The sequence below is a fragment of the Momordica charantia genome (genome assembly GCF_013281855.1).
Source record: "Momordica charantia cultivar OHB3-1 chromosome 6 unlocalized genomic scaffold, Mcharantia_2.0 BLBB01000006.1, whole genome shotgun sequence".
Classification (NCBI taxonomy): Eukaryota; Viridiplantae; Streptophyta; class Magnoliopsida; order Cucurbitales; family Cucurbitaceae; genus Momordica; species Momordica charantia.
The window spans coordinates 26,351,863-26,375,558 of NW_028275164.1; the positions used below are offsets into that span (position 1 = coordinate 26,351,863).

At 32.9% G+C, this 23,696-nt stretch overlaps 2 protein-coding genes across 6 annotated transcripts; both read left to right on the top strand.

Moving 5' to 3' along the window:
• Positions 1–3,811: 3,811 nt before the first annotated feature.
• On the top strand, positions 3,812–10,628 carry LOC111015278 (glycoside hydrolase family 2 protein). 5 transcript variants are annotated; one of them, XM_088125681.1, is made up of 11 exons: positions 3,812–4,098; positions 4,311–4,449; positions 4,733–4,964; positions 5,107–5,165; positions 5,761–5,826; positions 6,961–7,191; positions 7,634–7,803; positions 7,883–8,087; positions 8,250–8,906; positions 8,997–9,224; positions 9,510–10,628. In XM_088125681.1, the coding sequence occupies exons 1-11, from the start codon at positions 3,947–3,949 to the stop codon at positions 10,314–10,316; spliced, it is 2,946 nt and encodes a 981-aa protein (XP_087981807.1). In that variant the 5' UTR covers positions 3,812–3,946; the 3' UTR covers positions 10,317–10,628. The 5 variants fall into 5 exon arrangements, with proteins under 5 accessions (XP_087981807.1, XP_022145932.1, XP_087981808.1 ...); XM_022290240.2 differs by having other exon boundaries at positions 3,813–4,098; positions 4,733–4,960; positions 5,778–5,826; XM_088125682.1 differs by lacking the exon at positions 5,761–5,826 and having other exon boundaries at positions 3,813–4,098.
• A 4,123-nt stretch (positions 10,629–14,751) lies between these two features.
• On the top strand, positions 14,752–22,147 carry LOC111015346 (Integral membrane Yip1 family protein). Its single transcript, XM_022290348.2, has 6 exons — positions 14,752–14,912; positions 15,064–15,103; positions 15,502–15,582; positions 16,254–16,452; positions 18,133–18,400; positions 21,794–22,147. Exons 1-6 carry the CDS (start codon positions 14,853–14,855, stop codon positions 21,998–22,000), a joined length of 855 nt encoding a protein of 284 aa, XP_022146040.1. The 5' UTR covers positions 14,752–14,852; the 3' UTR covers positions 22,001–22,147.
• Positions 22,148–23,696: the final 1,549 nt, after the last annotated feature.

Genomic DNA, 23,696 nt, shown 5'->3' on the forward strand with positions numbered 1-23,696 from the left:
CGATAATGTGTCGATGTCGATGGATATTTCTATAAAAGTTATAGAAATTGGAAAATTGTAAAAAATATTTAAATTAACAAATAAACATTTTCATATTTCTAAATAAGTTAAAAAATAATTAATATAGATATTATGTATATATTAGTGACACTTTGTTGATATTTTTCATATTTTGTCGATTTTTTTTTGTACTATAATAAGTTTCGATGTATCCCTCATGTCGATATTGAATCCATGAAAACATGGATACATGTAAATATTGACGGATATTTATATCCATGCTCGTGGAAAATTTGCTGCCCACATCCAGATCAACTTGGCGTTGGAGAAAGAGTTAGATGAGGTGTGGGAGTACTGTCTGCAGCAAGTTTTTTCAATTATTTCTTCTGAGTTTGTAATTCCTTTTGTTGAACTTCTTTTCATCCTAAAAAAAAAAAATCTATTTCAACAGTTTAATTAATATTAATTAATAATACGGTTAAAAAAATAATTAATAACAGCTACGTAAAATTAAATTGAAGTTTGTAATATTTGTTAATAAAATTATATAAATTAGGAAAAGTAAGTATGATTTTTTTCATAATAAGAAATCATAGATCAGTTTTATTTGTATGATGTTATCTAATATCGATATTCTATGTTAACAAATTGAAAATAAATAATAAATAATAAATAATAAAGAAATTAAATAGAATACTGTAGTTTTAAAAAAGAAGAAAAAACTCAATATGTTCTAAAAGTATATATTAATATGATTCTGTTTGTTAAAATAAAAAAAATTATCAGTAGTATAAATAAGGGTAAAATACTTTTTTTCTTAGGTTTGAATTTGAGGTCTATTCGATCCATAAAATTTTAGAAGACATGAGTAATTTTTGAAATTTGAAAAATAGTTAAAAGTAGTCCGTGAATTGAATATAATTTGCTGGTTATTTTTTTTATTCGTCCTCCTCGTATTGTACAATGGACATTCTTCGGTATTCGCATACAAAAATGGGAATGAAAAGGCTAGATCTAGACTTAGTTTGGGATTGATGTGGCTATTAAAATAATTGCTTGTAAATTTGCTTTTAGAAAAATCACTTATAAATATAAGATAATATTCTATAGTATTTGGTAAATTAATACAATATGCTATCATGACTAAAAATAAAATAACCCTACTTTTAATATTTGCAAAATTTGGTGTTAATATTTATACTTTTTAAAAGATAATTATTTAAAATTTTTATATGATTTTAATTTATATTTTAGTTCCTCAAAATTATTATTATTATTATTATTGAGAGACTTTCCTCAAAATTATTTGTTAAATATTAAAAGAAATAATTGTACGTAACTCGTATGATATTAAATCCTAAGTAGATTGAACTCATTTCCTCTATACTCTTTGTTATTTACATTGGTCCTTATTGACCACCATGTCATCTCATGATGGTTAGTATCTCAACTAGTTAATGCAACTATTTCCATCATAATAAACAGATTTTGCAAATAAAAGGGTTTTAAAAGGTGATTTTAAATGGATTCATTTGCAATCAATTTTATCAAACACGAAAGTTGTTAGAAATTCTTATAATCACTTTGAATGCTTTCAGAATCAATCCCCAGTACAACCTTAGTCTTCTTGGAGACGAGTAACAACTAGAGGTAAAAAACTTTCAATTGGTTCTAGATATAGACGAACTAGTGTTTTCAAGGCGCAAGACGTACCTCAAAACAACCAAATCTTTTATTCGCCTCTTCGAATGAAATCAAGGCGTACGTTAATAAATCGAAAAAATTATATATAGAAAGCGTAAATTTATATATAGTACACCCAAAACTATAACATATCAATCCTAAATAGTGAATACATTATAATATTAAAAAGAAACATAAAATAACTAAATTCTTTTAATTCTCAAACAACGTTAGGAAATAAGAATAAAGGTAAAACTTAAATATAATAAAATAAGTACAAAAGTAAAACATCTAAGAAGAAAGGAAAAAAAAAAGAAGTGAGAGACACAAAACCTAAACCTTTTGGCGAAAGGTCTTCAGAGTAAGTGAGAAGTCACCCGTGAACAAGGAAGAAGTCGAGCAAGGAACCTGATTGAAGATACTCACCAAGGTGTCGTTCGAGATGCGCCCAATCTAAAATGCCTCGCCCCTCGCTATAGACGAGCGCCTAGGCACGCATTACAAACACTAAGACGAACGGCAAGAAAATCTATTAGAGAAGACGAAGAAGAATAAGGAGAAATGGAGGGAGACAAAAATAACATAAAATTAAAAAAAAAAAAAGTTGTCACTTCATCTAAAATGTATCGCCTCAGTATATCATGTCAGTCAAATTGTCTCCATGATAATTTAAACCCTTCCAATTTTATAGACTAAAGTGTCTCTTTTGAATGTATCAAAAATAGATATCAAATTCAAGTCAAAGAAATAAAAAAAAAAAGAAGAGACATTAGGCCATGTTTTCCGAGGGAGGCCATCTTCTCTCAAGCCAGCAGTCTTCTACTTCTATTCCATTGTTCACGAGTTGGGTTGGGTCGGGTTAGGGGAGTTTTTTTGGACCAACCCGAATTTTCGGGTTGGGTAGAATAGAGAACCGATGGAACCGAACAAGAAGGCCAACTCAACCCAATCCAACCCTTATATTTTCGGGTTGGGTTGGGTTGGATCGTCGGGTTGAGACGAGAGAAGGAAGGCAGTCAAACAAAAAGGATTCAGTCGAAATCTGCAAAAATTGATTGTTCATGGTAGAGAAAATTATTCACAATTCACTATCCCAGCCGCCATCATCAGAAGAGGATCAAAATGAGGAAGAGTACGTAGAATGAGGGGAGAAGAAAGGAGGGGGAGACTAGAGAAGGGATCGATTGAGGGAGAAGAGGGGAGGGAAAGACCAAGGAGAACAATATGGAGATGAAAGGAATGGGATGGAGGGAGAAGGGATCTATCAAAGGTGGTCGCAAGACATTTTGAAGACGAGCTGACCTATATATCCTTTCCGATCGCCTGAGATATCAGTCGAGCTGAGCTCAAACCTCTACCTTGGATATTTGAGTCATTAGTCGAGTCGATCAAATGACACTTCTTCAAGAACTGAACGACGCCATAATCCATGACAACACGCCGCGATTCTCAAATAGTCGTGGAGCTGTTGGAGGCTTATCGGAGCTCCGCCTATAAATAGAGACCTCCGGCCACTACATTTTCAAATACGCAAAACTATACTCTTTCTTGAGTATGGGTAAACCAGTTATCAAAGTGCTTCTTCTTCTTCTTTTTTTTTTTTTTTGGTTGTAAGCCTTCTACTTGCTAGCACGTCAGTTTATTTATCGAGTCAATCCTAGCCTAAGCCATTCTTTGCAGTCTTGGTCAAAATCTTAATCAAACATAATTAATAATATCTTAGATTAAACTAGATATTTAGGACCTGAAAATTCGGATTCTGTTTTTTGTTTCAATCCATGAATGAGATTTATTGAATATGCATTTGTCAGGATTTGGGAGATTCGTTTTTTAAAATTGTTCTCGAATTGTGTGATCCAATAGAAATTCTAAAAACAACCTTTTAGTATTTTCAAATTTCAAAATTTGAAAATTTTAAAAGGGAGAATTAAATAAGAACTTTGATAAATATTTTAACACACCATTAGTAACTACCCTATCTTATTAAAATACATTTTATAACTTCATTTTTAGTTGAATTTATTGTTTTCAAATCATCAATAAATTGTTTGTGTTTGACTTTATGTTAGCTTAGAAGTTAAGAGATGGTGCGGAGTTGGGAAGTTGAATTTCTAAACCCATATTTGTTGCTCCACAAAAAACTAAACAGAAGAAAAAGGAAGTGGTGTCTCTATCACCGCGACCACCGACAATATGTAGCTCCATTTTGAGAAAGTCGTGGCTTGGTCTTGGGTTTTCTTTCAATTTCTCTGCGCTGCTATCAATGGCGGAAATCGGAAAGAAGTTGAAGCTCAATTCCGGCTGGCTTGCCGCGAGATCGACCGAGATCGAGCTCACTGGGACTCAGCTTACAACTACTCATCCTCCCTCGATCGGTCCTTCTTCGCCATGGATGGAGGCCGCACTCCCCGGAACGTAATTCCCTCTTCCTTTTTACTCTCAACTTTCAAGGACTAAACTCGTAATCTAAACTTAAATTAACCATACAATTTTGGGGATGTAAATTGAAACTCTTTATTGCTAAACTTGTAATGAGTAGGTACATTAATTTGATTATACATATGTTGTGGATTCAGAGTAAAGCTAATGGAATTGATTACGACATTGGCCTAATTTGAATGTTGCAGTGTACTGGGGACTTTGGTGAAGAACAAAGTTATTCCTGATCCTTTCTATGGATTAGAAAATGAAACTATAATTGATATAGCTGATTCTGGGAGAGAGTACTACACATTCTGGTTCTTCACAACTTTTCAATGTAAACTGGTAAGATATTGTGCCTTGAGAATGTTTTTCTTTTTTGGCTTTTGCCTTGTATACTCTTTGTTACTTCCATGAAGGTTTGTTTTCATTCTTTTGGCTACTGGAATTGTGAGGGCTTTCGGCCACATGGATAGTTCAATATTTATCCTATTAAATCGGCGTTGGCGCTTGACCCTGAGGTGTTAAAAGAAGATCTATTTGATCTGTAGGGTGTCTCATCATGTCACTTCTGCTTCTATGACTATTCTGCCTGTTCATAACCTTCTTGACTGCTGCTCACTTGCAGTCAGAATCTCAGCACTTGGACCTGAATTTCCGCGCTATAAATTACTCTGCAGATGTGTACATAAATGGTCACAAAAGTGTCCTGCCAAAAGGGATGTTTAGAAGGCATTCTCTTGATGTCTCTGAAGTTTTGCATCCTGATGGTACAAATTTACTAGCTGTTCTAGTGCACCCTCCAGATCATCCGGGAAGAATCCCGATAGAGGGAGGTCAGGGCGGTGATCATGAGGTATGTAAGTCTTCTTTCTTCTCAGACAGGTCTTTTCTCAAGGTGCATCATAGTCGTCTGCACTTTCTTCTGTCGGAGACGTCCTAAGGATTTGTTCATTAGATGACGGGTCTTTTTGTTGCCTGATATTTTATATTTCACATTAGATTGGAAAAGATGTCGCTGCACAATATGTCGAGGGTTGGGATTGGATGGCTCCCATAAGGTGACTAACTTGTATTTGATGTCTAGTTCTTGTTCTTTTATATCTGTTCTGATATTATTTCAAATAATATCCACATTTGCTACTTATATTCTGACAATAATAAAAAAAAAATTTCCTTGTCAACCAAATGTGGTAGGGTCAGGCGGTTGGCCCGTGATTAGTCGAGGTTCGCACAAACTAGCCCGGACACACGGATTTCAAAAAAATAATAATAATAATAAAAAAAAAAAAATTTTAGCCAAAGTTGTGACAACTCTGTGCATCATTCTATTTCAACTCTTAATTATGTTATCAATTAAGTGAAAATTGTAGAAAAGTGTTTGAAAAAGGATCTTATTTATAAGAATATTACATATGAGTATCTACATGTATGAAAAATATTTCCATTTTCCACTTTTAAATGCAATATCTGGCTGTAATTCGTACTGTAAGTAGTTTTTTTTAGTTCAAGAATATGTGGGGCGGATATTTGAACCTCCACGCTCAGGTTGGCTAGATTGTAACTAGGTTGAAACATATACTATACAAATACTCATTTACTGGTAGAAATGAACTGCTAATAACTGCAAAGTATATGGTATATAATGCATTTTAGTATTTGTGTCGCTTCAGGGATCGAAACACTGGCATATGGGATGAAGTATCAATTTCTAGGACTGGGGTGAGTTTCATTTGAAGTGCACCCCTTCTTATCCTATTTATCTTGAGAATATTTTTTTTTATCAAAAAAGTATTTCGATTTTAATCCTATTTTGGTTTATGGACATTCGTGCCTATTCTATTTTTGGTCTCTAAACTTTTAAAGGTCCGGTTTTAGTCCAACTTTTAAATTTTCTGTTTTAGTCTCCAAACTTTGCATAAAAGGCTATTTTAGCCCATACCATTGATTTTGCATTATCATTTAACAAAAGCCAAGTTTTTTTCTTAAACTTTTTAATGAGAAACCGAATTTTTCATCGAGAAAAATGAAAAAAGAACTCATGTATAAGAGCATAAAAAAAAAACCAACCTAAAAAGGGCCTCCAATCAAAAAAGATAACTCCTAACTGATAATTACAAAATAACTTCGAAATCGACCCCACGGAGAACTGAATCCTAATTGATAACTCCTAACTGATAATTAAAAAGGCCTAAGTTTATTTGGAAACCCCACACATCTGTCATCTATGTAGCTTGAAATACTTATCCTTGTAAATATCTTAAACAAAAGATGTCCCAAGGTTAGGTTTTTGTTAAAAAAAATTATTAAAATATTAGTAAAAATAACTAAAATGATTTATTATCTGAAGTTTCGGGGACAAAAATAAAATATTTGAAAGTATAGTTATCAAAATAGATAAATTATGAAAGCTCTGGATTGAAATAGGATTCAAACCAAATATTTCTCTGGCAGCAGGATCAATACATGGTATATAGTTTAATATTTGGTTCTCTAATAAAATGATATGCTTTATTTATTGTTCCTTTTTCCATTCTTATTTCTATCTAGTTGGATTGTGCATTCATGTTGAGTGAATTATTATTACACTCTAAAACTTCAAATGTGTGTTTCTTGTGTTCTGCATATTTCTGAGGCATCAAACATACATTGAATTACCAAACCAAGCTTTCCATTCCATTTCTCTCCGGATAAGCTTGCAACTTGAGAATTACATTGAATGCTCTGTATGATTGGGTTATTGTTTCATCTGGTTAATATGTCATTAGTTATATTCTGCCTTATAGAAACCATTTTTGACGCCTGACGGTTTCTGAAGTTTGATCATCTTATATTGATGCTTACTCTTTTGAACAGCCAGTGAGGATTATTGACCCTCACTTGGTATCGACATTTTATGACAATTATGAGAGAGTTTACTTGCATGCTACTCTGGAGTTGCAAAACAGAAGCTCTTGGGATGCAGATTGTTCTGTGAAAATTCAAGTGACCACTGAACTAGAAGGTAACATTTGCTTGGTTGAGCATCTTCAGGCTCGGAAGGTGTCTGTTCCTGCTAGATCAACTGTACAATATACAATTCCTCAGGTTGGTGATTACATCTTTCTTCGATAGAAAAAAGAGAGAAGAAAAAGAAACTGTCATTCTTGTTTTTGGCTCCTCCTAGGTTGGGCTTTCCTTTTTCTGTATTGTCCTTGTGTATTCTTCACGTGTTCTTCAATTTGTTCTCAATGAAATTCGTATTAAGAAACAATGAACTAGTGAAGAAGAAGAAACCTCGTGTTCGAAAAGAATCAGTAGGGAGAGCATGAAGTTTTATATTCTAAAATTGAGAAACAGAGAACTAGTTTTTACTTCACTTTTCTTTTCTAGATATTTGCTAAGACTTCTAAAAATGAAATGCTAAAATTTTCAAATGCCAAATTTACTTTAGGTTACTATGTCGTTCTTCCATGATTAGTAAGTCAAAGGTTGCTCAGCCATTGCATACGCAAACTTCTATTCAAGTGATTTTTGTGTTGAATGACAGCTCTTTTTCTACAAACCCAATCTGTGGTGGCCGAACAGAATGGGAAAGCAATCGTTATATAATGTTGATATATCCGTAGACGTAGATGGATTTGGGGAGTCTGATTCCTGGAGTCATCATTTCGGATTCCGTAAAATTGAAAGCGATATTGATACTGCAACTGGTGGAAGGTAATTTTTATGTTAATTTGATTTGACACCCATGTTTAATGAAATTCCTTTTTGTAAGATTGTTCTATCTGGTCAGCAGGCTGTTCAAGGTCAATGGCCAGCCTATATTTATTCGCGGTGGCAATTGGATATTGTCTGATGGGTTACTCCGACTTTCAGAGAAACGATATCATACCGACATTAAGTTTCATGCTGATATGAATTTTAACATGATTCGTTGTTGGGGTGGTGGATTGGCCGAGAGACCAGAGTTTTATCATTTTTGTGACATTTACGGCTTGTTGGTAAGTCATGGCTCCTTTTCTATTCTGGATATGTTTTTTTTCCTTTTCATATTATCATAAGTTCCTCCATGATATGCTCTGTTCACTTGCTTACTCTCTAATTCTGTTGAACTAAGATTGAAATACTGATGTCGGTTGCCATTGTGGAATAAACTAATGTAGGTGTGGCAAGAATTTTGGATTACTGGAGACGTCGATGGACGTGGTGTGCCAATATCAAATCCTGATGGCCCTCTGGATCATGATCTTTTCTTGCTTTGCGCGAGAGACACGGTTAAGCTTTTGAGGAACCACCCTAGTCTTGCTCTTTGGGTCGGGGGGAACGAACAAGTTCCACCACCTGATATCAATGCTGCATTGAAAGACGACTTGAAACTTCATCCTTATTTTCAAATGTCGAGCAAAAGTGAGAACTGGATGGGCATTTCATCGGATCCTAGCCAATATCTTGATGGTACTCGTGTTTACATACAAGGATCCATGTGGGATGGATTTGCAGATGGAAAGGGAAACTTCACTGATGGTCCTTATGAAATCCAATACCCCGAAAACTTTTTTAAGGATGATTTTTATAAGTATGGATTCAATCCCGAGGTTGGTTCTGTAGGCATGCCCGTTGCCACTACCATCCGAGCCATGATGCCTCCTGAAGGGTGGCAGATTCCATTGGTCACGAAACTCCCCAGTGGCTATGTAGAAGAAGTTCCAAACCACATTTGGGATTACCATAAATACATTCCCTATTCTAAACCAGATAAGGTTCAAAGTCAGATTGAACTTTACGGTTCTCCAAAAGATCTCGATGATTTTTGTTTGAAGGTAAAAAGGAAGTTGTTTCTGGTTTGAAGTAGTGCCATGCCATGCATTGTTTTACAGTTGAATTATTTTCTAACCATTCAAAACTTTCAGGCTCAACTTGCTAACTATATCCAATATCGAGCTCTAATCGAAGGCTGGAATTGCCGTATGTGGAAGAAGTACACGGGCTTTCTAATCTGGAAAACGCAAAATCCTTGGACGGGTCTAAGAGGTCAGTTCTACGATCATCTCCTCGACCAAACAGCAGGTTTCTTTGGGTGTCGTTGTGCTGCAGAACCTATCCACGTCCAGCTGAATCTTAGCACATATTGCATAGAGGCAAGTTTTTCTAATATCGTTACATTCTACCCTTTTTAGTTTGAAATAAATCATGATGGGAGATGGTTTCATCTCGAGTAGAACCGTAAATATGCTCTTCATGTTTAAGTCTTCCATTTTCTTTTAACTGACTGATAGCTAAGGGTAGTAAACTATATGTTCATCTCATCATTTCCTATGCTCTTGAAAATGAGGGAATCAATGAATTGAATCAAATAAATTTCACCTTTAATTCTTCTACAAAGCAACTAAACTGTGAGATGCTTCTGTATCTGCCTCGAACAGGTTGTAAACACTACGTCGGAGGAGATATCTGGTGTTGCCATTGAAGCCTCGGTGTGGGACCTCGAAGGGACGTGCCCATATTATAAAGTTTTCGAGAAACTCTCCCTGCCGCCGAAGCAGACATCGTCCATTGTCGAGATGGAGTATCCCAAGTCTGAGAATCCCAAGCCCGTCTACTTTCTTCTTCTCAAGCTGTACGAGGTCTCGAACTACGGTATCATATCGAGGAACTTCTACTGGCTGCATCAGTCTGGAGGAGATTACAAGCTCTTGGAGCCTTACAGAGAGAGGAACATTCCCATTCAGGTTACATCTCAGGTTGATGTAACAGGATCCACCTACGAAGTCAGAATGAATGTTCAGAACAAATCAAAGAATGCAGAATCTTCAAGCTTAACCTACAAGAACAACTTTATCCATAGACACGGCAAAGGCGATTTTGATTCGAATTCTGCAATTCTTGGAAATAAAGAACAGACCGATGACAAACGCAGCAGTGCTGGTCTGTTTCACAGGATCTGCCGACGTATAGGTATGGGAAACAGCAGTCAGAGGTCCGTTGAAACAGACGGGAATGATGTCGGAGTCGCCTTCTTCCTTCACTTTTCAGTTCATGGTTCCAAAGTAGAGAGTAAAGAAGGAGAGGATACAAGAATTCTTCCAGTTCACTACTCAGACAACTATTTTTCTTTGGTTCCTGGTGAGGTTATGTCCATCAAGATCTCCTTTGAGGCCCCTCCTGGTGTCACCCCAAAAATTACTCTTCATGGTTGGAATTTTCCTCAGGGTTTAACTATCCTCCGTTAATACAATTACGGTCAACTAAGTCAACTTCCTTTCCTGCTGTCGAAGGAACCTTCAATGGATTTTCTATTAATAAATTCGTACAGAACTATCAACGAATTTCCATAAAATCAAAGGTCTACACGATTTTCCCATTCAAAAGAGGATCTCTCTTTTTCATTCTCAACAGGAATGCTGCATCAACAAAATTATCGTTCCATATACGTTGTTGTGTGGGTATATAATCAAAATAAGGGAAAGAGATTTGAAATTACCTTATAATTGGGGTAGACTTTAATATCTATCTAATCATTTGAGTTATGTTTGTTTATCTAAGATTTATTTTTTGTACTATAGGTAAGACTTTTTAAAATAATAATAATAATAATAAAAAAGTAAGCTGTACTCATCTATCAGTAAGTTTAGGCTTATTTTATAAATTCATTGGGTTAAACTTAAACTCAAAGGGTGGCAAATAAACTTAAACTTAAATGTTTTTTTTTAATTTTCTCGGGTGCAGCCTCTAATAATTTGTTACATTAAGTTTTTGTTACTCATTAAAAATACAGATGATAATGAAACTTGGACTAAATAGGAAATTAAAGTTTAAGAATTAATAATTAACTCAATCTAAATAAAACTTGTTACTAATATTTCAAGTTCTGTAAAAGAATAAAGTTGGATCCAAAAAATAGATATTCACACATTATTATTATTATTATTATTATTTAGCCAACGTGAGCTTAGTTCAGAAATTAGCATACCTATCTGTCTAAGAGGTAGTGAGCCTATTTTATTTGTTGTACTAAAAATGTTATTACTATTTTTTTAAAAACATATTTGCACATTATAATTAAAGAATAGTAAAGCCAACTTTAATTTTTTTTAATATATAAATCTCAGAATATTTCATTAGAGAGAAGGCTTAAAATCTTAATTATATATATTGTGTGTGTGTATAAAGCAAAGGACAGTCAATTGCTCCCTTTTTTCTTCGTCGTCTTCTTGTTATACTTTATATTTATCTTATTCCAAATAAAGTCAAATTCACAAGCTTCAAGAGTTCATTAGAAATCTAAAACAAAAAAGGAAAAAAAAAAGAGTTCATTAGAAGTCTCCCTAAAATTTAGAAACTCAGAGATAATAATTGAAAATGCAATCAAGTATTTCTTTTCTTTTTTTTTTTCTCAATAATTTGAGAGTCGGAGTTTTGTTTTTCTAGCACCTACATCCATTCTAAAGTTGAGACCAAGTCCAAGTTTTCATTATACTGTAATTTCATAATTTCCACTTCACCTATCACTGGTTTATACAATACCTATTTTTTTAGTTCAACAATTGTGAGGTGGAGAATCAAACCATCAACTTTTGTAATGACAATAGATATCTTGTTTTTTGTATAACAAATACGAGGATGATAGATTGAACATTTGACCTCTAGAAAATGATCAGCAAGATGTCTTAATTATTTAACTGGACTCGTGTTAGCAAAGCTAGGTAGGCTCGAATTTGCAGTGAAGGATATGTATAAGTTAAAGTGATGAAGAATCTCTCTCGCTATGAATTTAACGATAAACTCTCGGGTTCTTGCAACCTTAATGTTTATGTTATTGATATATATGTTTAAAATGATGGTTTATGACTTGAATGATTTTTTTTGAAAGAAACATACAAAATTTCAATAAATTTTAGTAATATAAGTGATTTTTCTTATAACTCCTTTCATATCTAAATATCCATAAACTTGAACTATTAATTTTCATATCAAAATTTTCATCGTGGATTATATAAAACCTTTTCTTCAATATATCAATGTATGAGAGTGAAGATTCAAATCTACAACATTTTGATCCGAGATAATGTCCAAATTTTTTTTAAGTACAACACATGTGGAAATAGGGAATTGAACCTCCAACCTATGAGAGAGCAAGATATTTTAACTGTTGACTATATGTCTTAATTTTTAATTAGTGGAGCTATGCTCCCCCAATTGAAAAAAGATAAAAATAGAAAATGAAGGCTTAAAAAATTTTTTCTTTCTTTTTTATCTCTCTTTATTATCTTTATCCCTTATTATATAGATATATAATTATCTAGATATATCAGTGTATATCTATTAACTTTTATCAACAGTTTCATGTGACCTTGTTAGATGAGAATCAATTTTTTTCCAAATGTGTTTATTAAATTGTAGTAATGAAATCAAATGGCGAGACTACCTCAAACTCTAATCCCATCCCATCCCATTCCTCTCTTACAATTTCATCAATCTAATTCCGATTCCTATTCTGTGAGCTCAAATATTTATTACGATTACTTTACTACTTTTATCATTTCTCTCTTCTGTTAATGTCCACAACTTTTTTAATTAATTGTTTTATACTTTTATTATTTATTTTCCATTTATACTCCTAATAAACATTTATACAACTTTTATTAGTTGATTTAATTTTATTATAAAATATTATAAAATTTAATTTAATTTTTTAATTTTACTTTGTTATTATTAATTAATATCATGATTTTTTAAAATATAATTAATTATTATTAAATATAATTTTATATTAAATGATGGTGTAGGATCATTTGGCAATATTAGAGGGGCTGGATAAAATTGCGTACCAACTTTTAAATTTTAAAATTAAAAATCAAGAATAACAAAAATCAAACAAAATTAAAAAATGCACAAATTAAAACAAGTAGAGAGGGATGACACCATGAATTTTTATAGTGGTTTGAAAATTTTTACTTCACCCCCTCAAGACTCTTTTTTGGTATTTTTACTGCGCCGACTCTCTTATAGGTGAGAACTAAATCGATTGAACCTCTTTTTGACCTAGGCTAAAGAGAAACCCACATCATTTTTTCTGATTCGGGATCCAACAAATTGTGTTTTCTTACAACCCAATGTGTACAAACATCTTAATACAAAACCCAAAATGTAAAATAAGCAATACAAATAAAGTATCTCACTGAGTTAGATTTACAAATTCCGCATTAAAGAAATGAAATAGCTAAGCTACACTCTAATTTATCTCTCACACGAAAAAATATGGACAAATTTTTGTGCAAAGAGAATGAAAATTTGAGAGCAAAATAATTAAAGAGAGAAATGTAGCTTTTACTTGGATAATTGGTGTATGGAGGATGATGAATTTAGTGGCTTTAAATAGAATTTCGATGATGAATTATGGTCATTGGATTTAGGACAACAAATGATTTAGATTAAAAGCTGAGGTAAGGTAATGAAATAATGAGGATTTTGGAGATTGGGAGAATTTGTGGGGATCGAAAAAGAATTTACAGATATTAAGAAGATTTGTAGATTGAGAGAAATTTGTGAAAACTATTGATTTCTTCAAATTTGAATACGTCACATATCGTCACATGATCTATCAACGTCAGCAAAATTGTTGATTTCACGTCAGTGCCACATCACTGTTACATTGGCATATTTTGACTATTAGATATCACGTCACCTGTCACATCATCTAACACACATTGACAAATTGCCATGTCATCTACCATATGTCGTCTTCTAATTGATTGAACTGTCCACATCACGTGCCACGTATGCTTTTTCTTCCCAAATTTATTTTGGCCATAAATTATTCATTTGAACTCTGATTTGAGTGATTCAAAATGCGTTTAAACTGTCATTTTGAGCTCTAATGGACACCTTGAACTACTAAAGTAATTAGTAAATAAAGTTTATTATCATCAAGACATGTGATATGATTGAAGCTCGTGAAGCTGACAAATGATTGTTCTAATAAAAAAAGTATTTTAGTAGATGAAATTTTATTTTAATTATTCTATATTTATTAATATTAAAAATTATTATAATAAAAAATATTTACCATTAGTAATACATTAATAAATTAATTTAAAATTTATTACTATTTTAATTAGAAAAAGATAGCACAATAATGAATTTGTAATGAGTTAGAAAGTATAAAAAGGTATACTAGTAATTGTTATATATCTAATTTCGATTATAAAAAATTTCTTATAAATGGTATCAAAGGAATAACATTTCATTCAATTGAATCAATTTTGATTGATTTTCATTTCGATTTCAATTCTGAATAGGTAAACAGGACATAAAGGAATAACATTTCCATTCCAATAATTTTTATTCCGTGGTGAGTAAATAGAACCTTAGATACATTAGATAAATGACAGAGTAAGGTTTCAAATATGAGATATTTCAAATTTCACTTAATATTAAAGATTAAAAAAAGAATATATATTTATAAATAAATCGATTATATAGAACTTTTGAAAACTCGGTAACCAAAAAGTGAAAAGTCATAAATTTACCAAACCGAACTAAACACAAGAGTAATAACGACTTTTTCTCTCAAAAATGTCATTTTTGTGGTAAAGTCCGGGTCATTATGTAAATAATGAAAATAAAGTGGAGGAAAATGTAATAAAGTAAAAAAAATGAAAGAAAACTACAAACAAATAAAGAAACTCGATTTAATCTCAGAAATGGCGATAGATCTCTGAGAAGACCGAGGAGGAAGACGAAGAAGAAGAAAGAAGACGAACAAGATGATGTCCGGAGGTAACTATACGACTATAGATAACCAAAATGTTTCAGGATCTGTGCCCGTAAGCTTCTATTCCCTTTTGCTTTCTCGTTCTTTTTGATTTTGGAGAGAAGTTACCGAATTTGCTGCATTTTTTCAAATGGCATTCCACAATACTCGAATCTGATCCCTTCTGATTGATTTCTCCATTTTCTGTGTTCTTTGATTTCCAGGCTGTTCCGGATCAGGGACATTTAACCGTTAAATTCACTGGTAAGTCCTTTCCTATTTCTGATATCGTTTTACTTTAATGTTCGTTTAGATTCTGAGAAATTATGCACGTTCGATTAGACATATTAGCCACATCCAAAGTTCATAGATAATTGGAATGAAGTTTGAAGATTGAGTTCTTTAAGTGAATCTTGGCAGACTGGCCTGAGCTAGATCTAAATAATCTATTCATGGAGAATTTAATATGGAAAATGGATTCGATGTAATCTTCTATTGCGGGAAAGATTTAGAATTAGATATTGGAGTGAAATTTTAGTTTAATTATAAATTATGAGGATCGAGATCAACTACTGTAGTTTGATTTTGATCCACTGATTTTATGTTTTTTTTTTTCCTTTGCTATAAGTGGCAAGATGATAACTGGTGCTTTGTTATTGTAGACTCAAATCTTCAAACATTTCCACCATCTGGAACTCAAGGAAAAATCTCTGGTGGTTCCCAGCCTCCTCGCGATGCTGATGGTATTTAAAGATCTTTCCTAATTGTTTAGTTCAATTTTGTTTTTAATGTATAGAAATTAGATAGGAGAAGGTGGCTTTACTGTTAATCTCTTTATGTTTTTCCCTGATCAAGTCAAATTATAGATGGTATTTTGTTTTTAATGTATAGAGATTTAGGGCTTCTTCAACCATTGACCTTTACGTACAGTATACTTTATGTTAGTTTATGTTTCATTAACCATGTGCATGGTGGTTACTTTTTGGTCAGAAGTTCATGACACGATCTCATAGAGACGCACCTCACTTAAATGGATTAATTTAATCCTCAGTTTGACATAATGTAATGAGCATTTATTAGATTTTATGAGCAATGGATAATTATGCTGTTAAATTCATCAAGGTATCATAGGGCTTCATTTCATTATACTGGGAAAGACATGAGTTTATTTGTGTAATGAAAAGAGCATGCATCTTATGTTGATTTCATTTTTTATTTCTATTTTTGACATACATACATATAGACACTCACATTAACCATATGTATATATATGTATGCATGTACATATGTAACTATGGAAAACACAAAGTATTTTCTACTAGAGCCAACAAAGCAATGGAGCATACCTTTTCTTTTACGAAATATTGTATTAAAGCTTGAAGTTTGAGCTAATAGCGAATTTTATCTGTTGCAGACACATTTTCAAAACCTATCTCTGGTTCATCTGGTTCTGATGAATCCCCCAAACAGGGTGGTTGGGTTCGGACCTTCTCAGTGTCTTCCTACAAACAATATTTTGATGTTGATACTTCAGATGTCTTAGAGAGGATCAAAGATTCACTTTTTCCGTTTAGAGGAACTTTCAATGAAAGGACAGCTGACACCCCAGATCTGTAAGCTCTTTTTCTATAGCTGTACTAATGTGTCGTTTCTTGATGTTGCTCATTATTGGAGAATGATATTAAAAAATTTACCTTTGAAATGAGAATTTCTTTGGATAGTGGTCTGAATTTTCTGTAGGCAATTTACTCTATCAAATTCCCAAACGATAGTGAATTCAAGCATTTGATTTTTTTAGTGCAACTATAAATGGTGGCTTAAATTCCATGAGGAAGTTTGCTCTAGATGTCGAATTCATGAATGTTCTGTCAAGAATTTGAGAATAAAATTATCATATCAATAATCATTCGTCTGTGGAATTCAAAGTTTTGTTAGATATATATTTTCTAGGCAGTTACTTGCTACTTGCTATATTATAAGATTTTGTCTTGTTCTGTTAGATTGAGACAGAAAGTTCTTTCAGATTTTTTTTTTCCTCATTTTGATAAGAAACCATATTTTATCATACTAGTTTATTACGAACTGCAATACAGGTGAAACGTTCAATTATTTTTTGTTTTTATACAAAATAAGTACTCAATTCAGATCTATGAGAAGTATCTATATTTTGTGTTAAATAAGTGATACTTGTGAGGTTTTTACTTCAATCGTTTAACACTTATTTAGTTAATACAGTCTCGTTTCCTACAAAGAAGATCATTTGACACTTAATTAAAAGTTTGCTGTTGATGAATGTAGACATGTTCGTATGTATGTAAATTTATAGACTTATCATAAAAATAAGGTTTCAAATTAACTAAGGACCACACATTAGTTTTTTCTTTTTCCTCGTTTTTGTAAAATAAGCTTTTTGGAAATAATTTCCTTTTTATTTTATTTATTATTTTTTTAACACCTCAAATGGGGATATTTATTTTAAAAAAAGCAAAACAGACAACCTAACAGGCCTTAGGGATGAAAATAATTTCCTTTAATATTTTCTTCATTTTTTGAAATCTTAAGCAATCTCTTTTAAAAAAAATTATTTTTGAAAAATGAAATAATTTTCACTAATATTTCAATAATTTTTTTTGACAAAAGCAAATAAGAAATATTAATACTTAATTTTATTTTGAAATAAAAGGTACTCCTAATATTGTATATTTTAATAATAATGCAATAAATATTTAATAAAAACTTTGATATTAAAATATTTCTAAGATTTAGAAAGGGTTATACTTAGCTTTTTACTTATTATAATTATTGTAATTTAACTGATATTAATATGTACAAGTATGAAGCTAATAAGTAGTATATAAATAATTGCATTGAATTAAGAGATGGGACAAAATAGTCTAAATATGACTCTATCATTTATCCTCTTTTTGTATTAAAGGCTGGAGATGAAAAAAAAAGGTTGGAGATGAAAGAATTATTACAAAACTAGGGGATTAATAAATATTTAATAAAAAGTTTGATATTAAAATATTGCCATGTATATCTAGAAAATTTTCCCTTTTCTGCTTCCAAATTTGCTTTTTCTGTAATGCTTTCTAACAACTGTGTAAAGTTAAAATATTTGTTCAGATTTTCTTGTTACATATATCGTATATGTTTCAAGTTTATTAGCTGAAGGTTAGACTTAGTAAATGATGATCATTTTACTTGATGACCTAGTTCATGATGGTAGTGAGAATGAAATTATTTTATCTTGCAGGCGCATACTCTCTGATTATAATTTCATTTTTTCCCAGATACGGACCATTTTGGATATGTACTACCTTGATATTTGTGGCTGCTTCTATTGGAACGTTTGTAACGTACTTGGCCCACAAGTTACAGAATAAAGATTGGAACTATGACATAAATGTGGTAACTTGGTCTGCTGGTCTGTTCTATGGCTATGTCACCATTGTTCCTGTTGGACTATACTTAGTGCTTAAGTACTTCTCGGTGCCTTCCGGCCTTGTGCAGCTCTTATGTCTCTATGGCTACTCTTTATTTGTGTTCATCCCAGCACTGGTATGTCTATCAGTCTATAATCAATACTATTACTTATTACGAAGTACATGCTCATCCTTTTGTCTCATGAAATTTCTCTCATGAAACCACTCTTACTTCCCCTTTCCATAAAAAAACGAGTATAGAAAGCATGGATCTTAACTCTTGAGTGAAAATGCACCTTTGTTGTTTAAAATGTTTACAATGCATCATTTATAAATTAAAATGATCATAATTTCTTTATACCCATGATGTTGTTTAATAATTAGTAAACATACACACTCTTCATTTTCTCTCACTTTCTTTCTATATTCGACATTGTGTCTTGTCCATGTCACTCTCAAATTTGCATTTTATGTTCTTATTGGTCAAATGCATTTGCTATTGTTTGTCTGTCACATCAACAAAGAAGTTAGAGTGAATAAGGCAAGAAGTACCTTTTTGTCTATTATCAAGCATGTGAGTATGAAGGATCGTTTTTAGACTCTAAGGGTACATGCGTAGAGCTGTAGTTTACAATTTTCCCCACCTAAGATTAGAATTTTATCACCTATGATTTTTTTTTTATGAGGTTGGGAAGGACGGACCAAATGGTCTCCCTTGTTTGGCTGCATGATAGTTTCCGAGTTTTAATTTGGGCTCTTATAAGAAATGTCCTATGGGATGAAAAAACCTCAAATAAGAAAGGTTGTGTAGTGGAAATCTTCAGACTTGATAACTCGGGAAGATAATTGATATTATGGTGCTTAGTCAAGATAAAGGGAGGTTAGAAGAATTTGTTTGATGATGATGCCTAGAGGCATATCCCAATGTGTTGTCTTTCCTTGTTTCAACAATTATTCGGGTCTCTTTTGATGATTTTGTCAGTAGTTCAAATAGTAGGAAAGAGGGACATGCTCGTAAAGCTCAGGGAAGTTTGAGTGAACCCACCCCTACTGATGTGATAAGAGTCTTGTAAATGAAACATAACTTTTTATTGACTTAAAAGGAAAATGGTACAAAATTCATGACGTTTGTGAGGTCTATATCTCTCTAAGAGCAGTAAGACTATTCTAGCTTCCACTTACTAACTGCCTAACCGTTTCCCTTTCCTTTCCTTGTATATATAATTCCTCTCACAACGTCAGCTAACCAACTTCACATTATTTTGCTGAATTCATTAAAGCTAACAAACTCGGACATAAGACCATCTTTTACACTAAGTAAATACTTCCCCTATATTCTCTCCATCTATTTGCCCTCCTTAGATTCACGCCTCTTCCTGGTGTAAGTAAAGCAAACTATCAATACCTGTTGCCCAATGTTTCATCTTGTTCTCCTGATAGAAAGCAAGGTATTCTGAGACAAAAGCAAGAAGTCTTCCCAAGGTGCTCTTTAGGCGTCTACGCTTATACTAGCACCTCTATTTCTCCATTGGTAGCTGTAGGTAGCCTCACTCCCAAACACTTGATGGAAAATAAGGAGCACCATATGTGAACTGAGCTTGGCTGGCAGTGATGGATTTTGGAGGTTGGTTCCATGAGCAGCGATATGTGAAAAATAGGGGGAATGGATGCTGAAGTTGGTAACTGCAAGCATTTAGCCACCCTGCCCAGTTTCCCTAGTATTGCAAGAGGACCATAATATCATGGTACCAGCTTCTTATTGCATTTGGCTGCTAAGGAGCACTGCTGGTAAGGTTGGATTTTACGAAAGACCAGTTCACCAGCCTGGTAGTCAACATCTCTATTCTCTCCTATCGTTGATCTACTGGGCTGCCAATTGTTGGGCTTTCATGATCTACTGGGCTTCGTGATTTATGTGGTGTAAAAATTCATCCTACTTTCATTTTTTTTAATATATATATATATCCATGAGTGTTCGGGCCAGTTCGCGTGCACCTCAACTAATCTCACGATAGCAACCTAACCCTACAACATTTGGTGCCGGGAAACCCATAGAAATTAATTCTTAAGGTAGGTGGCCATCATGGGATTTGGACCTATTCCCTCTCAATTTACCCTAACCCCTTTGGACCAATGAGCCACTCATGATGGTTTCATTTTACTTTTATAACTTAATTTTTACCATTGTAGCTCCCCTAGGTGGAAGAGGTCATTTTCCTCATATTTTGTAATTTCATCTGATCCATAAAATGAATGATTCTCATAAAAAATTATAAAAAATTTTCTGTAATTTCAAATAATTGAGGAGTGCATCTCTTTTACTAGCAAATTAGAGATGAGGGGAAACTATATCGAATTAGAGGTGGAGGTGGCGGACCATATAGTAGTTGGAAAGGATGACTTTCGATGATACATGGTTCAAAGTATTTTACCAGCTCTAAGCCACTCCATTTGGCCCAAGAATATGGGCTTTTCAAAGCAAAGCAATGTAAGCAGGTATATGATCTCTTGACAACCATTCTCTTATTATACGCCTTCAGCTCCCTTGCACCTCCTCCAATGCCCTGTAGTGATATTGCTGCAGAAATGTGGAAATGACTAAAGATCCCCTCGAAATCACCAACTGCCTTTGGTACCTCACATGATTAGACTTCAACTGAAATTATAGAGTAAGTACAGTCTCGCTTCTGCACTGCTTTCAAGAGGGGGTGGGGGGTAATCTTCCTGAGATTTCCCATAGGAAAATGTGTAAGAGAATCAGCTGCTTTACCTCTAAAATTATCTGATATTGGGTCCCAAAACTAAGCAGTTTTTCCATACTCACTAGTTCCAGCAAGGACTTGAGGCTTTTCTGATTTGTTTTTTGTTTAGAATATTACATCGATGGGTCCAGGAAGTAGTGAATCGTGATGCCTTAACCGCTGAGCTATGCCGGTGTTGGCTGCTTTTCTAATCTGTTTTAATCAAGAACGTCCATCCAAGTGAACATGGCACCACATTTGAACAGCTAGCAGGATAGCTATTATCGCTTTTTTATAAGCCGACCTCTGGTAAGCTTGATAAGATAGGACCAAACTAAAAGAAGCAATGGGTCATTGCACTGCATCAAAACTGCCACTACCCCATGTCCAAACGCATCAATCTCCTCCACAAAGTCCTTAAAAGATTCTCATAATTGTATCCCCTCCCCTCCATTGCTCCTTCAGAATACTTTTTCGTGTCATTCTTTCTCATAAACTCTTTTTCCTATCCATAATAATAAATGTTAACAAGCTATGGTGAGTTTTCATAATCTTTTTCGGGTACCTTCTGTGTTATCTCCATGATAGCATGAAAGATATCTCTCGTGAGTGTGGTCCTGAGTTGAGAGGCCCAGGCCATAGCACTGGTCCCAAATAATTTATTTTTTTAGAATATAGCATTGCGAATGTGAGACCGGAGAGTTAGTAATTGTTGAACTATGCTCAGTTTGTCCTTGATATATTATTCTCTACTTGTTGGCGGCTCAAACGAGTGTATTTGTTTGCAGTGTCTCTCTGTCATCCCTCTGGAAATCTTCAGATGGGTTATTGCGGGTGTAGCGGGATTCATGTCTGCAACATTTGTGGCACTCAATCTCCGAGCTCACATAAAGTCAGCTGGTGAAAGGTGGTTTTTGATTGTGGCCAGTATCTTCTTGCTGCAGTTAGCTCTTGCTGTCATACTCAAACTATATCTGTTTACTATTACTGTATAAAACTGAACTGCCCCACCCTTGATAAACATATTGTAGATTACAAAGAAGAATTCTTTTTTCTTTTTGGAGGGCCATTGGTTTCCAATACTTGGCATGTTTAGTAAACCATATCATTCATTAATTGAAAACAGCTTATATGTTCTATAAGATCAATGGATTCTACTATGTTTATTACAAGAACATGTATGATTTATCAATTTCTAATCTATCCTACTACATTTTCTCATCTCAATTGGTTGGTCTCTCATCCATGGGAAGGTTTGGACATATCTTCTCCAATCTCTCAAGGGGCTCAAACAAAGGTATGTGTTTTCTTTATTGTCCTTCTATATTAAATGATTATATTTTTTTGAGCTTTTTGAATCCTATTCGATAGTGATTTAAGGTCTGTTTGATAACTATTTTGATTTACTGATATTTGAATATTAAGCTTATAAACCCCACTTTTACTTGGATTAGATTTTGAAAATGTTTTTAAAACTTGAAAACTTGAAAAGTAGTTCTTTTGAAATTTGGTTGAGAATGTGTTTTGAGAGAAGGAAAAAACGGTTAGAAAGGAAGTATAAATGTTAAGAACAGAAATGTAAAAATGACATTGTTATCCGGTTTTCTCGTTTTATTTATTAGAAAAAGGAAAAAGTAGGTTTTATTTACTCCTACTAGTACAATCTTAGCTAATTTTAAAAAATGAAAAGAGGTATTTGGAAACTACATTTGGTCTAATAAATTTGGTTAGAATTTTATGGTTCAAAGCAGATTGCTAAAAGAAAAATGATCTTTTCATTCATATGGTGAAAAATTACAATATCGATGAAAAGATTGACATGTGAATGAAAATTTGGGGTCAATTCGATAATTTTCCTATTTCTTGTTTTTTTAGAGAAAGTAACTATTTTTTGTTTCTTATTTTTTTTATTAATAAAATGATGGAGAAGTGTGTTCGACAACTATTCTTTATTTTTATTATCTAAATAAAAAACAAAAGTTTTATATGAAGTATTCAAATTTTTTTTTATATTTATTATACATATCTTATAAGTCAAGAATGATAAAGTAATGACTTTATTTATATTTTGAAAAGTCAAAGCGAGCATGGTTTAGCAGCAATTGAAATATATCTCCAATCATGAGTTCGATGATCCACCCCACATATTGTACTAAAAAAATTTATATTTTGAAAAAGAATTGAAAAACGAAAACAAGGAAGAAGAAATAAAGTAAGAAATTTGATTTTGTTATTTTCAAAATTCATATTCAACTTTATAAACATTTCTTAAAATGAGAAACAGGAAATATGAACAATTTTCTAATATTATTTATAAAAACTCGAAAGAAACAGAATCGTTATCATGGAATGATATGATATGATGTTGTTTGAATTTAAAGAAGATTGTTGAAGTTGGATTTGATTTGATAAATAGAGGTGGTAGTGGCTACATGTGTGTCTATGAGTTGTCTTGTTTGGTTCTCATTTCAAATATATTGTCCTTTATAAATTTTGCATCAATGGGTGGGACCTCATTTTCTAATTATTTTGCTGCATTTATTTGGACTCATTTGCCCTAATTATGCTTGCTACTGTTATCAACTTCATTATTATATGTCACTCAACACCTTTTGGGATTCCTTCCATTAGATCTATATAGATACTATGATATATCTTGCTTTTGGAAATTAGATTTGGAGAATTCTTTTA